Source organism: Macrobrachium rosenbergii, chromosome 10 (assembly GCF_040412425.1).
Source record: "Macrobrachium rosenbergii isolate ZJJX-2024 chromosome 10, ASM4041242v1, whole genome shotgun sequence".
In the NCBI taxonomy this organism is placed as follows: domain Eukaryota; kingdom Metazoa; phylum Arthropoda; class Malacostraca; order Decapoda; family Palaemonidae; genus Macrobrachium; species Macrobrachium rosenbergii.
This window is the reverse complement of record NC_089750.1, coordinates 6,642,677-6,661,199: the sequence shown is the minus strand read 5'-3', so window position 1 is coordinate 6,661,199 and position 18,523 is coordinate 6,642,677. Positions and strand designations below refer to the sequence as shown.

The 18,523-nt window shown below is 35.6% G+C and overlaps 1 protein-coding gene across 14 annotated transcripts in view; it reads left to right on the top strand.

Moving 5' to 3' along the window:
• The window catches only part of LOC136842464 (uncharacterized), a 764,342-nt gene extending 746,162 nt beyond the window's left edge, over positions 1-18,180 (top strand). For 8 of the 14 annotated variants that reach the window (XM_067109829.1, XM_067109826.1, XM_067109827.1 and 5 more), the window contains 13 exons: positions 3,126-3,304; positions 5,826-6,233; positions 6,457-6,642; positions 7,346-7,438; positions 8,748-8,792; positions 9,178-9,382; positions 9,577-9,725; positions 10,592-10,865; positions 11,137-11,267; positions 11,474-11,601; positions 12,701-12,812; positions 13,061-13,195; positions 17,272-18,180. In XM_067109829.1, coding sequence (XP_066965930.1) covers positions 3,126-3,304; positions 5,826-6,233; positions 6,457-6,642; positions 7,346-7,438; positions 8,748-8,792; positions 9,178-9,382; positions 9,577-9,725; positions 10,592-10,865; positions 11,137-11,267; positions 11,474-11,601; positions 12,701-12,812; positions 13,061-13,195; positions 17,272-17,415 — 2,189 coding nt within the window. In that variant the 3' untranslated portion in view covers positions 17,416-18,180. The remainder of the gene's footprint in view (positions 1-3,125; positions 3,305-5,825; positions 6,234-6,456; positions 6,643-7,345; positions 7,439-8,747; positions 8,793-9,177; positions 9,383-9,576; positions 9,726-10,591; positions 10,866-11,136; positions 11,268-11,473; positions 11,602-12,700; positions 12,813-13,060; positions 13,196-17,271) is intronic. The other 6 variants (XM_067109832.1, XM_067109831.1, XM_067109830.1 and 3 more) reach the window with 1 other exon arrangement.
• The last annotated feature ends 343 nt before the right edge of the window (positions 18,181-18,523 follow it).

Sequence of the window (18,523 nt, the reverse complement as noted above, 5' to 3'; positions counted from 1 at the left end):
AAATCAAGTACATGAATATTCCAAGCTGAGGATTGTATAACTCTGAAAATGCGTAGTCATACATTTGAAACCTAACTTAATAAGACTTGAGAAATCTTGGGTCAGTCTTGGGTCAGTCTCTGTGATCTTTAAAGCTAGTCTGAATAGTTTTTCACATTCGTAAGTGTACCGCCAAAGGTCATTCTGTTTTAATACAGTTGTTAAGTTTCTTTTTATTTCCCTTTTCTGTTCGGCTCCATTCGGGTTGATCAGGTTAAATTGGGTCTAAAAAGAAGTGAAGCACTTCTTTGTGTGGCATTTATGTAGTCGTTATTTCCATGCGGAGAGAAAATGTTTGGCAATCCTACATTTTATTTTTTTTTTTTAATATCAGAGACGAATTTCGTTACCGATTTAAGATTTTTCATCGTAACGGTAAGAGTTATACCCTCAACTGGCGTTGCAGTGACAGCAGTCACTGACTCCCTTCGAGAGTGAACTGTAAAACAATATAGAATTCTTAGCTTGTTGTTGCAGTCAAATGAAGTGGTTCGAACGAGATCCCACCAGAGCGAGTGACGTCGTTGTTATTCAAGACGCCTATTCGCTACCGTTGTTTGGCCCTTAGGGCTTCTGACGCAGATACGATTCATTTTTTCAGAGCTGCGTCATGTGTGGGCCAATGTCAGAATACAATGGATGTTATATGTTGTGTAAAATGTTTAAACAAGTAAGGGGAATGTAAACAGTCGTTTCCACAAACAAATACGAACAATTTCCAGTATTTTGCTGCGTGGTTGCTAGCCCTCTTTATATATATATATATATATATATATATATATATATATATATATATATATATATATATATATATATATATATATATATATATATATATATATATATATATATAAAAGTTGGCTTACATTTGCCCTTTGATTTTTTAGTAATAACTTCCGGTGACCGTTGTTTCCCAAGTACCAGGTGACGTTTTTGTATTCCTTCGCCGTCCTGACATTTAGTTTACCTTCTGCTGGTGGGTGGGTTAGGCAATTTCCATCGATATTCATATCATGGAGAAGTTTGTGAAGCAGTAGATGCATGAATTCACTCATCACTGCCCTGTTAGTTTTCAGATATATATATATATATATATATATATATATATATATATATATATATATATATATACATATATATACACACATTGTAGGCCTATATTACATACATCTATTACCTTTTGTAATCTACTATTTGGTTTGCTTACTGTATCGGTCAATCGTTATCATACTGTAACAGTGCCAAACAATAGTACTTATTTGATAGGGTTACAGTTGCCATTCCCTATGCAACCTTATTGAACAATTTAATTTTATAACTTATTTGTTTACGATTTTACTTCACCGCCTTATTATTTACCACACATTTCGGTTTACAGTGAACAGTAAATGTGTATACATTGCTATTCCCATATGCAGTCATGGAAAATGAATGAACAAATAAACTAACTGGAAATTTACCCTTAAACACCATTTCCTCCCCTCCCCCCCATCAACCCCGGGAGTTTCCCGCCAATATCCCTGGGCTATCACCCCCGCACCCCTCTCCCTCCCGCCCGATTTTTGCGGTTAATGTCACATCACATCATGATAGCGGCAGGGAAAAGGGAGGGAATCATGAACGAATGCCAGTGCTATGTTACAGCAGATACAGGCAGTGCTGTTACACCGCATACAGGCAGTATAGTTACGGCAGACTGTATTGCAAACAAATTACCGTACTTGCTATACGTCACAACTTGCATTCTTGCTCAGTGTTCGGATATAGGTCTAATCCAATCCATGCCGAGTGACATAGATCGAATTTATAATCGGATATATTGCAGTGTGTATCACAACCATGATATTAAGATTCAAATTCACCAGCAAAATATTGAGAAAAGGTATTAATGTGTAGAGGTGTATGTTCAGTTTCTGGGAATTGTTAATAAGGTCATATAGTGATAAACTGGATATTTTTTTTAATATATTAAAGTAGAATTCGTAGTTTTCATTCTGTGTGAAGAAGTTAATAAAAAATTCTTTGAAGCAACTGGTTTGCTGTGCTTAATTTAAGAATGTGAATATACGGTACGTGCATGGCTACTACCATGTAATGTTCGATAGCTTTGTGTGGAAAATTAAGCCTTTGACCTTGAACCAGTTATAGTACTATCCCATTTGTCAAGTTCCGTTACCTCTCACTCAAGAGATCATTTTATAATTAATGACAAGGTAGCCTATGTGATTACTCTTTATGATAAGGTTTTTAAAATACAATGATAAGCGAATGATTACTGGAGTTTAACCGAGAGGTGTAAATGGCAGGATGATAAAAAAAAAAACATGAATGCGTTACATAACGATGTAATTGCACCATTGTGGTACCCTATGTAGAGTCTCCCCTTCCTGGTAAACATGAAAAAGGTGATTGATATGCAAACGTGTCAACTCCTTCTGACATCCACCTGTATCGTCCTCTGTGTACATAAAATCCGTAGACAATGCTCTGAATATATAAATCACTACCAAGAGGATTAGATATCAACGCCTTATTAACATTGTTCTCAATATTATTTACACCCAGCATGCACACCTGGAAATCTGGTTTTGTAAACTACATGCACATAAAAGATTTGTTCTATGTTAACTGTTGTGTTATTTTATCAGTCTTCATGAAGAATAAGCAGTAAATTCTGAACCACGTTTTTTATAATCCATAAGATTCATTTACGAGTACGTAAGCAAAGTAACTGAAGGAAAATCTGCATAATTCTGGGACATTCCTTACAGACTGACGTGTATGGTCAGATAACCAAACTTAATTGTAAATGTGTGTTAGTGTGTTTTTGGCCGCCATAAATACTGTAGTTGGTTTACACCATTTTTTTTTCTCATGTGTTTTAAGTGTTGTTTGATCATTAGTGCGACGGTTAACCTTTAATAATGCTTTATAAACCTCATGCATGGTGCTGTTACTAATCAAAATTTGCCATTCTTGCAGGAGACTCGAAGATACAAAATAGAATATGTAATTCTACAGTAACGTTGGTAGCTTTGCTTCCTGTTGATTATTGTAGTCCACAACTGATATTTTCATTTTTGCAGACACTCCATCTCCGGGCCCACCAGTGGACCACGAAAAGGAGGAGAATCAGCAGGACAGTAACAACAAGTCCCAGAAAAGGGGGGAGGACGACACCAGAGTGCAGCAGGACCGCTGCGTTGAAGTCTACCCCGAGACAGTCAGGCAGAGACAGAGAAACATGATGACCTCGGCCAATAAGGTAACGGAGTCCTCTGCTTCCCTCTGCCAGTTGAGAGACTAGATATTTCGATTACTGATGCAAGAATGTTTTGTAGAGTTTTTCCTGTGCTTGTTATGCTTCTGAGTGGGTGAATGTGTGGGAGGGTCCCTTTGTTTGTGGGTGAGAGAGTTTGTATGTAAGTACGCCTTCAAAATCGAGCTCGGGCTACGGCGAAGTAAGCTGTAAATTTTGCCCTGTTTTCTGGAAAGATGTTATGTTACCGCATATATGTGTGTGTGTTTTTTTAAGCAAAGGCTACTGAGACGGGCACCCAAATGGCCTTATCCACCCCACTCTTGACGAGGAAAAAAACTTGCGTAGGAGCGGTGGGAAGAAAATATAGGCTTAGCCAAGGTGCAGGCGGTAGAATTGCCACTTAGACCATGAAAGTTAGTTGTAAGTCAGGGGAAATAGAAGCAGGAGTAGAATTCCAAATTTAGGCAATTGAGAGAGAAACAGACACTGAACCTTATAATTCTAAGATGATAACATATTCCCACATTGTAAATGTAAGAATAGGTGGCTTGACAAGTGTTACAAGGGTACCTGTGAGAGGTAGGAATTCTTAACCTTAAAGGGTTGCTTGATTTTCTGGGGATATATATATATATATGACAAATATATATATATATAGTTTTATATATATATATATATATAACTATATATTGTATATTAAATATAATATCTGACAAAGAATGTAACTTAAGTTTTTGAAAAGTATGTATCATGGGAACTTCTATTGTAGGTTAAATATAAATCTGATAACCCTCGGTATTTTGGAAAGGAAGTATTTACTCTGAATAAGTAAATAGAATGTGAACGCAATATAGCTACAAACCTGATAACCCTCGGTATTTTGAAAGGAAGTATTTACTCTAAGTAAATAGAATGTGAATGCAATATAGCTACAGTCAGACTTTGTAGGAGGAGAAGCGCATTTAGTAATAGGCCTTTTCAGTTAAGAGAACCCAATACACGAATTTTTAAAAATTCTTCCAAGCAGGTATTGTACAAGCATCTGCAAGAAGTTGTCGTGTTGGGCAGTGCGTTAACTGTAAATTATTTACGAATATAAGGTAAAGAAGTAGTCTGACCACGTGTGTGGGATGATTGTATGTGGGCTGTCCATGGAACTGTACGGCTATAAATACCACTTCTGTGGGGTTTTGTCAACTTTTTTTTTTTTTTCAGAGTGCTGCGTCTTAGAAAAATTATCCAAGTTTCCAGAGGTTGTTCTTAAAAATCAAAGATGTTGCCCTCTGCAGAATGATAAAAATATGAACATTATTTCTATATGTTACCTTATCAGTAACCTCCTTGATTGTCGCTTACATATGATAGGATAACTTTCTTCAAGTTCTTGCCCTCTGCATATATTACAGCATAGTGGAAAATGAGTGGTTTGGGTTTAGATTTACATGTTTGTCATAGCGAAGTTGGAACAGCACTCTAACAAACGAGAGACATGGAGCAGTTAGACGAATAGATAGACTTTGTTTGTTTTTGCTAATGAAAGATGCTCAGGGGTAACATTTCTTACCTGATCCAGGCTGGTGTGGGCAGGGAAAGTGGATGCAGTCGTCACTTATCTGCTGTTGTGGGTGGACGACTTAGCCAAGACCAAGTCACAAGGAGTGACGTTCTCCATGGAAACAGATCTTGAACTGCTCTGATATTAGTTTCTTATATATTTTCCAGTTCCTCGTGTAAATAAATTATACATTTTAACAAGGTTATGCACTGTCAAACCTGTCTACTGTGTGTTGAAAATTTGTTTTTGAATTTTCATGAGGCTAATTTACATGAAACTATTTTTGGCAGGAGATATCCTGCTTAGTAGTCTTTGAGACTTGAATTGTGCAAGTTTTTTTTTCTCTTCTAGCAAAGCCGGAATTGGCAGACTTTAAGGTTAGGTTAATGTAACTGTCATGTTGCAAGAGGTGAATCTTAATAAGATGCAGCTGCAACACCCATACTAAGATGGCTTCTTGAATATATTTGGTACAAGAGGAGCACAACTGTGGATGATATTAATCCCACTTGCATATTGCAGTGCTTGTGTTTTTTTGCTTTTTTTTATATTCCTTGCAAAATTTGCTTGTCTCAACTGTTAACTAAGTACATCAGAGTTGATCTTTTGAAATGACTATATAATTATACTGGTAATTTTTAAGTATATCTGGTCATAATCATGATGATGATGATGATGATTATTATTATTATTATTATTATTATTATTATTATTATTAATAATAAATAATTTTACAAGATCAATGCTAAAATATGCTAAAATATTTCTACACACATGGGCAGACAAATACATCTTAGTGTTTTCATGTATCATGTACTGTAAGAGTAAAACAGATATTTATATTAATGAGGTGTTTTGTCATAGCATTTTTAGTTTATTTTTTATAATGAAAATCTGCATTTCAGGTGTTGTGTTTAAATAAACTTGTATGAAATACAGATTTCTTTAAATTAGAATGTTTTCTTTCAGGTTGATATCAAGAACTGGACTTCCAGTGGTAATGACACCTTAACAAGTCCTTCCAAAGTCAAAAAGTTCCTGCCATCCGTTAAAGCCCTCCGAAACCAGTTTGAGACCGGCAAAACTAACAACAACAGAGCAGAGACCAATGGTAACGGCACCACAAATGGGAATCTCAGCCGCAAATCCTCCATCTCAAACTCCTCTGTAGCCAGTTCTATAGAAAAGACAAGCAGCACAAACAGCCTCAATTCTGCAAATGGTTCAGTAGAGAATCTCCACAGTTCAAACATCGAAAACAGTAGGCCCGTCGATCCTGATGAGCCAGTTGAACCCATCTACAGTCAGTTCAAAAAGGTGGATGAGGAACTTAGAGAGTTGATGAGCAAACCTCCCTCAACCACAGGATGGAATCCAGTAAGTGAATAAGTGAAATAAGAATGCTTTCATATTGAAGCCCCCCTGAAGTGGTACAAGCTCTTGCTTCTTGAGTAGTCTAAAGGGATATGAGAAAAACTGAATCTTCAAGAAAATTGGAATTGAAATCATTGAAAGATATTTTTGTTGATTTTTATAATGTACATAAGTATTAGGCCTTTGGTTTCTTTAAAAATGTAAGTAACTCCTATTTTCCTTTTAGCGGCCTCTACTGAAGCGTCTGTATTATGTACCAGATGCTCCTAAGCACCATAGTCAAGGTACAACTTATATCAACATTGAAGGGTACCTGGAGAAACTTCCATCTGGAAGAAAGAAAGCCACTTTTTGGAATGCTTGGAAGAGACGTTACTTTGTGGCAAAAGATGGTGTTCTTTATTATTATCAGGTAAAAAACAAATTGAAGTGAAATGAATTGTCCTTACTAAATTACTAATAATCAGTTTATATTACGTATCTTTATTCACACAATTTTTATGCTAGTGACATTGGTGGTTTTCAACAAAATTTTATTGCAGTTAGAGACCACTTCTCTCATGACAGAAGTGCGTACTTACTAAATAAACACAAGAAAAATAGTTTGACAAATGCATTGAAGGTAAATTTAACATTGTAAATTAAACATAGGTATCATAGTACTGTAAATTAAACATAGGTATCATATTACTGTGGCACCATTTAATGATAAACAGACAGTTTGCATTAAACTGTAGAGTAAATAAGAGTAGTAAATGCATATTCTACATTTGAACTATATACTGATGCCAGGAATTCATGCAAAATCTCACTTTGGCTCATATCTTTTCAAATTATAGTACTGTATTGTGAACATTATCATTGAATAGACTACTACAGAAATTTGTCTGTAGTTTGTACAGTACTACATTTAAGTGACAGAGAACATTCCGAGTATGAATGATTTCAAAATTTTAATCTTCATGCATAAGTACAAATTCATGAGATGAAGGTTTTTTGTGTCAAGAAGGAAAAATTCTTTTAGAACCTAATAAAAAGATGACCTAATGGAACTGAATTTATCATTTTACTGTGAATCATGACCATCATTAAATTGTTTTCTTCCCCACTACCAGAACCCACAAGCAGACAAAGCCAGTATGAAGATGACCCTTATGGGTGGTAAAGTGGAGTGCATGGAGCCTAGCATGGTCGGCGTTGATGATGGGGTGAGTTTATTTACAGTAACAGTAAGTTTACTTGGTTGGTAATCTTCCTTTGTAGTATAGAATGACTTCTGATTAGTGCACGGATTTCATTATTGAGTGCTTAATGCTGTTTGGGCATAGTTTTCCTTGCACTGAACCTGCATACATATTTTAAAGGAATTATTTTGGTTGTTCATGGAATGTACAGTATTTATGTGGGTAAGAAATACTGCAGGGTTGTTTTTCTTATTGTGGTGCTCTTACTTAGAAAAAATTTCATGTAGAATAAGTGCTTAGGACCTTGATGTCTCAACTTCACTGGGTCCAGCTTTATGGAACATTTGGATTTTACCTCTTCATTTTCATTCACAGTAGCTTAGTTTTCTCTCCAGCCCTCTGGTTGTATTGTTTTTTCATTACAGATTTTTATATTATATGAGTCTCCATGTTGAGTGCGGATTGTACGCTTAACTAGGGTATCCCTTTTACGATATTCATAACCTTCCAACACTAAACACTAAATTACATTGAAAACCTTGGAAAGCCAGCCTTCCCTTGGAACCCCTACACATCAAATGAAAACAGATCAAGGCTAGAAACACAGAATACAAGTTGTCCAAGTATTACAGCAGCATATCTAAAATTACCACCTAATAGTTAAGCATTTTTGTACCTTATTATTTGTACTGTATTTTGTAATTCTGTAGATACAGCAATTAGTTTTTTGCCTCGTTATTTTCATGAACCTTCAAATCATTTTCATGATCATGTGGTTAGCTCCTCTTGCCATCTCTATACAGTATTGTAGTACAGTAGCGCTTCGGGCATGACTGTCTGTTATTCTTAATGTTTTTCCATCACATACTATTATTTCTGTGAGTGTTGCATGTATTTGCACTTTTCTACATTGTTTATCCATTTGCGCAATATATTTATCCTAAAATCTTTTTACTGTGCACAAGAAATTTCAGTTCTTTAGCAAGTGCCAGACAAGTTTGGAAACGTTTCTGAAAGTAGTTCGCATGACTGTTTTAATTTCATAAGCATTTAAATTGTCTATGTACCTGAATTTCTGTAAAAATTTCTCTTCTGCAAAACTATCTGCTAAAGTTGATAAACCGAATGAAAATAAATTCCTATTAAAGCTCATCTTAATTAGTGGATCTTATACATGCAACTTGTTATTGTTTGAATTCTCTCTTTCTGAAACATGTCTCTGTTTATGTAAAAACGTGTTGTGTTTGTTGTGCAACTGCCTCAGTTGTCAATTAAAGTGTCCGCTTATTCACTTTACTAACCAATCTCGTCTTCTTTGTCTTGGTGGCCACAGAGCAGGGACTCTAAAGCTGGGGCCATGATCGGCATTGATGATGGGGTAAGTTTACTTTGGGGTCTGTTGCTGTCTGTCATATTTTTATTCTTTACTATCCAGTACTTTCTCTATTTTTTAAATTTCATATTTTTTTGTTCTAATCCCAATTGTTTTATAGAACAGTTATGTATGTCTGCATCACTGGGTATGATGGTTTCTTTCATGAGTGTAAAATTTAATTCATATCATGGTATTATTATTGTCACATTAATATGTTTAAGGAATATTTACTTAAAAACTTTTGACAGTCCCATTGACCATAGACATGTTCTTATTAATCTGTCTGATATGAAACTGTGCCCTGTTGGATGTATGTTATGATGAGCGGTGGAATCCACGTTATTCCCAGTACAGTACTCAGTACTCATGAAAGCTTTGTTCACTGCAGAAGGGCCATTATGTGGTCGTGAGATGCAGTTCAAAGCAGGAGGCAGAGAGATGGCGACGTGCTCTGGAAACCCATACGGTAGAGGACTTTGCAAGTCAGTATGTTCAACCTTGGCCCATACCTACCAATCCTACAATGCTTAGAGATACACTTATCATAGATTTGGGTTCCTGTTCAGTCAGAGCTGGTGTCCTGGCATCACAAGGTAGGTTTTACATGGAGAAAATGCACTGTACTTAATTTTGGCATCCTGTTATTATAATGCATCTTTTCTTCATTTTAATGGAACCATTTTCCTTTAATTCTATGATTTTACCTTGGTTTTGTAAAAATGGGTGTTTAGTTTGGCAATAAATTGTCTTAATCTCCAGTCTCACACAATTTTTCTCCTTCTTTCAGCCACCCTACCACAAGTTTTCTTCCCATCAGTGGTGGCAACAGAAAGAGAAAGCAGACGTCAGATCTGGGGCTTTGATGCCCTCTCACCAGATGTACGATCTGTTTCCTCAGTTTCTTTCCCCGTTAGACCCTCGCACAAAATTTCAAAGGTAAGCCCACACTAACTAACTGCCTCTTAGGGTGCGAGTACATGATCCAGCAGAGTCTGGCAGACAGTTACAGTATCATAAGCCCCACGGAGAGGATGGCTTGCGAATAAGCAAAATGTTTGTCTCCGACAGCAAATGAGCGTAGATGACTTGCCTGTGATGTCAGAAGAAAGCATGTCCGTTAGACACTGTCAGACTGTGTAGACTCACCCTTACATTTCCAGATCCTTTTACAGGACAGTATTGTATATCATCTCATTAGGCTAACACAATTTGGCATACTGTATTTCTGAAGTAAAAGGAAAACTCTGCAGTGACAGGTACCATGTAACTTACAGCAGCATCTAAAATAAGTTAACTAATGAGCAAATGTTTACTTTATGTAGAAAATGGCATGGAATGTGGAGATTTCTTGATTTTTCTTATTATGACCCTATGCTGTTCTTGAGTGAATGAACGTCAGATTAACCATTGGAAATACTTTACTTTATTACTGTTGAAAGTCACGTATACATGAATATTAAGATAGCTTTCAGTGCAAGTTGTAGGTTGGTGAGTAGCAAGTTAATTACATCTGTGATGTGTATGCGCACAACTATTATTTTTCTACCATAAGTATCATCAGGAAAAATCTTGTGGGGTTCCCTTACTGTTTTATTTATAGTAAGCTTTTAGAAAAGGATTTGTGTACGAATTGCCATGAAAAAAAATCTTTCTCTTATTCCATCTATATTATACCAGTTTGCTCATTATGACCAAAAAAATTGTTTTGAGCAAATGACAGGCAAAAATAATTGTGAGCAGTCTACCATATTCTAAATGAGTTGAAATGTTCTTAAAAGTACACCTGGCTCTTTGTTTTGCAGTACTCTGTAGACCTGAGTGCGGTCTCAAGTCTCCTGCAGAAAGCCTTTGCCGACCTTAAAGTGGATCCCAAAAACTACAATATTCAACTTTCTGTTCCAAGAGTACTGAATCCCAATACCCAAGCAGAACTTCTCAGGCTTCTGTTTGATAAGTATGGTGTTAAGTCAGTCAACCTTACCCATCAATCCATTTTGGCACTCTATGCATACAATGCTACTTCTGGTATTGTAGTTGACATTGGAGATAGACTGGATATTGTTCCTGTTATTGATGGTAAGTACAATTAACCATCTTGATCTAAAGTACCTTTCACTAATAAACATCAAGACAGAAAATTTGAAGATACAGTTATCCAATGCAGTGTTTTTTGTGTTTATCAAAAAGCAAGTACAGTAACCATGTGCACATAATGCTCCTTTATTCAGTACACCTTATATAATTTTGCTTTTGATAAGTCAGCATGACTAGTAATTTAATCTGCAATATATTCAACCCCTCTTCAGTTGAAATAGCAATATGTTACTTAGTGTGTTTAACTTGTCAGGTTACATCGTCGATGGAGGAGTATCTCGAGTTCCTTATGGAGGTTACAGAATCCTTGATCATCTCAGACAGTTCTTGTACATGAGGAATGTCTCTCTTATCAATGAAGTTGAGAGTTACATCATCAGACAGGTAAGAATTGACATCATAGTGAATCTTCTTTGATTGATTTAAATAATCCCTCTTTTATCATGTGCAGTTTGGTATGTTATTAACATTAAAAATTGTAGAAGCAAAATGGTAAGAATGGTTTTTAATTGCTGATGCACAATTCCACAGTAAGAATTTAGTTTTCCTGTGTAGCTTGCTAATTCATCATAAAATATTCACTTCTTCAGGTACTGGAAAATATCTGTTATTGTGCTCACCATTACAACACAGAGAAGGCTCGCTGTACCAATAACCCAGACAACTATGAAAAAGGAGTTTCCCTGGCGGAGTACTTCCAGAAAGATTGTCCTTATGAGTAAGTTCATTGCAATAGTAATATGTTCTCACTAAAAAATTAAGAAAGTTTAATCCCTAATATAGTTCATGTGAAGAGATAAGGGTAATACAAACAAATCAGCAATATCCGAGTGAGGATTAACTCTTGATTTAAAAGACTAGGCCATACTGTTCTGTTGGTGCATTCCAGTACTGTACTTTGGGTTTGCCCTCTCTATTGATCTTAAAAGACAGTGCAATCCAGATACTGTATACAGAAACTCCATAAATTTTTTAATTGCACTACTTACTTGCTGTTAAATAACTTTAATAGCAAAACCTTCAATTAACACCAGGATGCAACTAGTAGATAATTTTGAATAACATTACAGCATATGAGCATTTTGTTATTTTCAAGAGACCAAGGCAGAATTTGGTCATCTTGAGTGAATTCCTATTATATTTACATTTGATTGCACAGAGAATCATTTTATAATTTTATGGTTCTGTAACTGGTGGCTTGTTGTATTATACTGTACCCCTAAGATTCTCATAAAGAATTTGTATTCATTTGCATAAACAAATAAACAAAATACTGTACAGTATACAGTAACCCTTTAGATGACCATACTTTATGAGCTTCATTTTGGCAGTTTGTACTTTGCTACGTTTTTAGACATGATGTCTTTTGCTGTTAACTATCAAACTTAAAAATACTTGTATAATATTGTTTAGCCTAGAAATGATATGACATACTTTTAACTATGGGATATCTTGAATATTTAAATGGAAGCTAAACCATAAGGTCTTGGTTGCATCATAGATTTTGTTACTTATCTGAAGGCCAAACTCTTGAAGCTTCTGTTTAGTTGATGGGTTACTGAATCTATATACAAACCCAACTAAAATATTTTGAGAGAAATATTGGGGAAATATAAATGAGGACTATCAGCTTGCAATATCTGTATCCACACTTTCCCCTTGAAAACATCCTGTCCTGCCTATCTTTGGAACAAGAAGTCATGCTTCCACTGGTATTATTCTATTTTATATTTGTGCAATCTAATTATATACAGTAATGAATATTTCAACTGCTCTCAACTGTTATAAGTAATAACTTTGAAAAACTTATTTTCCAGGTTTATATCCCTAGACTTTGGTCGTTTCCAAGCAACAGAGGGTCTCTTCAATCCAGATGCTTGGGGACTTGATCATCCTGGTATACATAAACTAGTACACAAGGCTATAATGGTAAGTCCCTAGACTAAGCCTCAGATATATTGAGTTTAATCAAAAGTGGTCTGGTAACTGTTCTTGATCTATACTGGTTCAATGGTTTGGGTTGATTTACATTATAAGTTAAGGATATTTTATTCACAATTAGAATCTAATTTTTGTACCATATGCTGAAATTTAGTATCAAGTACATTCACAAATTTTCAGGAGCAAGTAAATTGCACCATAGCGTAAGAATTCAAAATACTTTTTCTTAATTGCAGGAATGCAGCATGGACATACGTAAGGAGATGAGTCGCAGTATATTTTTGGCTGGTGGAGTAACCCAGCTTCCAGGACTTGTAGAGAGACTAACCACAGAAATTGACAATCTCACCCCTCCTGCTATTAGACCAAAGGTAAAGTTCTCTTCATGTCTTCCCTTGGGGGAGAGGCATTATATTCCTTCAGACATTTATTTTATCAGGAATGGCTACTTCCCAATTAGTGCTTTACATCTCAAGACAGATGTGCTAGCCTCTTGCATAATGTAAATTCAAAACATTTTAGCTCAGCAAAAAATATTTTTAAGAAAAGAATTGTACTGTGAGCATAATTATGCCTGAATTTTTTTTTTTTTTTACTACAACAAAGGCTAAACTACTGCCGTGAAGAGTTAAGTTTTCATTATTGAGAAATTTAGTATATTGAAACAATTTTTTCTCAGTACGTAGAAAAGCCTTTACTATTTCTCACTTTTCTATGATATTACTTTGTCATGAAGGATATAACTGGAAAAGTTGGCTACTCTTATTTTAGTAGTCAGTATTGTATCTTAGTTGTGGCGGGTGTTGATTTAGGATACCTGTGACTAAATATTTTAGAAATTCTAGTTCGGTACTCTAAACTAAAAAATATATATGTATATTTCTCGGCTTTAGGTAATGTAATACTGCACATATTGTACTAGAAGATCTAATTCAAGGGCAGTCATCAAACAGGTTTCATAAAAAAAATTTCAGTGTTGGGTGTCAAGCAGGGGGCTGAAAAACACCATAAATACTTTTATTCATTTTATTTTGAACAAAAATAAAATTTCACAATTCCAGTTACTTGTACTGGTAATTTTAAACTTCCTAGACATTACAGTATTCTGATTTTGGGGAAAATTTTGTCAAGTGATTACACTATTTCATAATTTTCCTAATTTTGATACATACTAAATCAAACATTCCACAAAAAATATTGATTACAAATAAACTTTTTATTTTAGATGCTAACAAACATAAATATAAGAAAGCTGCTTATACATGGTTTTGGCTTTTTATTTAGATTATCTTTAAATTGAATAAGATGCAAAATTATGACTATTAGGAACTTATGTACTACGCTCAGTATGGATGCAAAATAGTATGGAAAATAATCATTGCTTTAATAGCAAATTAACTTTAACAAGAAGCAAAGCTAACATTTTGCCTCATTTGGAATCGTGGGCTTACTGAGGGTTCTTTATAGTCTCATTGGACTGCAACTGCTTGTTTCCTGCCTCTTACTTTTCGTAAATTCCTCTGTCTTGTTTTCATACAGCTTATCGTATGCTGTTACAAGACTTGGTCTTGCTACTATTCATGGCCAATGAATGCAGAGATGGAGGATCTTAATATTGTCCTGAAAGGTTATACAATAAAAGAACCAGTCATCCAAGTAGTCAGACACTAACATCATGCGAGATCCGCAACTAATGAAGGCATCAGCCTTGTGATTGCTGCAGATGCCAAGGAGAGGCTGATATGCAGAGCCTTGAGTTTGGTATTTCCTTGATATTCAGCAGATTAGGAGGCTTGCCTCCTGATTCAGAGAGTTCACGTAGTCTCCTACCCTGACACTTTTTTACTGTCAAGACGAATTTCTTGGGTGGTGGTTAGTAGATGACATGGTTACCAGCTTGGTGCCTTGGCCACTTAAAAAACCTTCTTAACAGGTGCATTCAACAGCTTGGTGGAATTACCACCCAGCACTATAAAGAATTACTATTTGCTCCTGTCGGTCTGGTTAGCTTTTGGGTGAATGAATGACTTAATAATGGAAATTTTGTATCCTCCTGAAATTATGGCAGCTCTGCTCCAAAATCTTGCAATGTCCTAAAAAAAAAAACTTGCTCCCCTTCCACCTACAGATCTGTTCAAGATCTCAAAAACCTTGTTAGGAATCCTTTTGTCCGTCCTTCTGGAATAGTAAGTCAATCCAAGTAGAGGCCACTGTCTCCTAGTTCTTCCATGGTATTCTTAAATGGCATCCATGACAATAACCAAACATTGCTGCAGGTCTGCCAACATACTAATCAAGATTTTAAGCTTCCTAGGGAATGGTCAGTATATTACAAGATTTTAAGCTTCCTAGGGAATGGTTAGCATTATATTACAAGAAGCTAGAGCCAGTCAGTGGACATTGGTAGCAACCAAAAGGTTCTGACAGAAGCAGGTAACCTTTATTTACTCTTCAGGCCTGCAATGAAGACTTCCAAATCCTTCACTCTTACTGACTGAAAATTTTTATGCTAACTGTGATAAAGCAAAATTTCTGATGCCAGTGGGAACTTTGTAGCAGTTTCAGGGCCAACAATCCAACTGACCCTGCCATTGGTCATTGTTGTTATAACCACCTACAGCCAGTCGACAGACAGTGGTGGCAACCAATAGGTTCTGATAAGAGCAGGCAACCTTTGTAAACTTCAGACTAGCAATGGAGATTTCCAAATCCTTCACACATCTTCACAATGGGAAGTTTTGATGTTAACTATGAGGAAGCAAAATCTGTTTCAGGGGCAAACTTTATAGCAGACTTCCAGAGGCCAACAACCCAGCTGACCCTGCCATTTGCTCTAAAGTGCTGTAGTGGAAACTTCAGCTTTTGGTCATTGCTACCATTGATCTCTTGCAGTAATTGATGGCTAATGTGTCTTACCGTCAGGAACTAAGGAAGACCAAAAATTTATCTAATAGTGTCAAATCTATAACTTGTGGCCACATATCCTGACAGTGCCAGTGTCATCGCTTAAGCCTCTGGATGCATTCCTGAACTTCTCCAAAAGGTTTTACATAGTTGGATCAGTCAAAGACATCTGTATCTAATGAATAGTAGACAGCTTTGCTGCATGTAGCACTTTATGTGGCAAGAATGGGCGTTGTCAAAATTAGGTTACTACTGCAGTGGTGACTGTGATGAAGTAAACTGCTTGCTCTCTCTGTACCTTCATCATGAGTGTAGTGTGCAAGACCTCCACATCCTGGCCTTCACTGTATGAGAGCAACATTGTCGAGACCCTTTTACTGATTTGTAACACCATTCTCCATCTCTCACTAGAACTTTACTTCAGTGAAGGATGTTCAGCTCCTTAGCTAAATAGCCTTCTCTGGAATAAATTTGAGCCACAACCCCATCTTTAATATTTGTTGGGATCTGCATCTCAGCTGCCTGCTGTCTCACTAAGAATGTTTAAAACTTGATGCATGTTGGTTGCCTAAATAGTTTCTTGAATTTGCCTTAAATCTGCTTAATAAGTGGAAGTCCACAAGCTCTCACCTAAGCTTGTCTGTTGTGTACAGTCGAGTACAGATCATCCATGCCAAAACTTGTTGGGGTTTCCCTTCATGTCACAAGAACTTTGCGCCTTGAAAGACATTTGCAGTATGCATTTTCAAGAGACAATTTACAGTATATATGTGAAAACACAACTTCATACAATATTTTACTGTAGTAGAATAATGAAGATAGTTTTATAAAATTAAATACATATGATTATTATATTCAGTGGATGTTTTGGGATAGTGTATAAACTGACTTTCAGCACTAAAAACCCTAAAGATACTAACTGTCTTTCACTAGAGAACTAATTGTAAACTTGATAAGCTACCTTGCTTTTCACAGGTGTTACTTAGTTTAACATATAATTCTTAAATAGTATATGAAAATTATTGCTCCAGAGAAAAATGTTAATAGCATTTTGTTGGTTCAGTGGAAAATCTATCATTGCTCAAGATGGGTTTTTCACTGAACTGTATGTTTCTTCATACTATGCATTTTACTTTTTTTCTTGAGTAATAATTTCTATCACACAATAATTCTGTAACGTTTAAAAAGCTTTAGCTCAAATTTCAAATTTTGTAATCTACAGTGTGTAACCTTGTAATAGGTATTATTAGCACAGATAAATTGACATCAGACTAAGTTTTCCCAAAAGTTTAAATATTACAGAACATTCCAGAAACAATATTTCTCTCAAATACATTTTGACTTTAACCACTTGTGGTATATATACCACTTCTCCATTTTTTCATATACATGGTAAGTGCATGTTCATAGAATTCAAAGTTACCTATAAATTAATTATTAATTTTGTTTATCATCTGTTATTCCTATTTAGCAATTATATTTATGGCGTATTATTCCTCTTAACTACTGTATAACTCACAAAACTGCCATCTATATTTTGCAGGTTCATGCTTCTCCCTATCGTTATCACGCTGCTTACATTGGAGCCTGCGTCCTAGCTGAATCCCCAGCATTCACACAGTCCAAAATTACTAGAGAGGACTGGAACAAGCATGGTAATGCAGCACTCAAGAAATGGTCACTTTGAACATAAGGACCTCGGAAGTCTTTGGCTTGAACAAATCTAAAGTGGAACTGTCATCTTCACTGGGATTTTTCTACTTGTCCCTCGGAGAAGCACCACACAGCATTTTCCAAGTGACTTCACTTTTGTATCGCTAAAACTGTATATGAGAATCATGTGTATTGTGTGAAAGCTATACTCATGCACAAAATTTGTTTCTAGTTGCCTCACTTGGTCACCATATGTACAGAATTTTAACACTAAAATGCCAAGTCATTTAAGCTAAATGTAAAAATCATTCCTAGTATAATGTAAGTATTATATACATTGTTATATTTTCAACCGAAAATAATTTTAAAAGCAGCAGATTAAGCCAGGTAACAATATGTGAATCATGGCTAATGGTAGTTAGTTTTAATAGCAATTCTTTACTTTTGGTGTACATGTCACCAAAAACTTTGAATTTTGCTAAAATAATATATATTGTTCAAACCTATATCATTTATAGAGAACCAATACTGTTAGGAAATAGTTTCATGAACTGTCTTGACGAGATAAACATCGAAAAATAACAATGCATCCAGTGTTTTCTAAATACTGTACTAAAGCCTACTATTAATGAGCAGGAGAATTTATATAGATTATTGTAATATATGCTTATTTCTCCAGCAAGAAGAGTGTATAATTTGTAAATACAAATCCTTGATAAGGGAAAGGTTAACTTATTTTCATTATGTAATATACAATCACACATTGTTTACTTATCTCAAATATATTTGTATATGAGAATCTTGTCTTTTTTCTCATACCTAACTATAAACTGTTTAGTGGCAACTACAGCATATTTATGTGAGCAAAAACAACAGCTTATTTATGTGAGCAAAAATGACTTGTACAAGGAATTTGTATGATACATGACAAATTTTAAATCAATTTGTATTTGTCATAAACCTTCGGTCTCAACATAGAGAGAACTTCTCTAGTGCCTGCTGGAGTCCAGTTAAAAATAACACAAGGAATTGGTGGCAACAGGGGCCAGCTAATAGGGGATTGGAGGAAACAGCGCGACCTGCCTTACCCCGCTACACATCATCATAACCAGTTTCCTTCCAGCCCAGGAAAGAATGAGGGG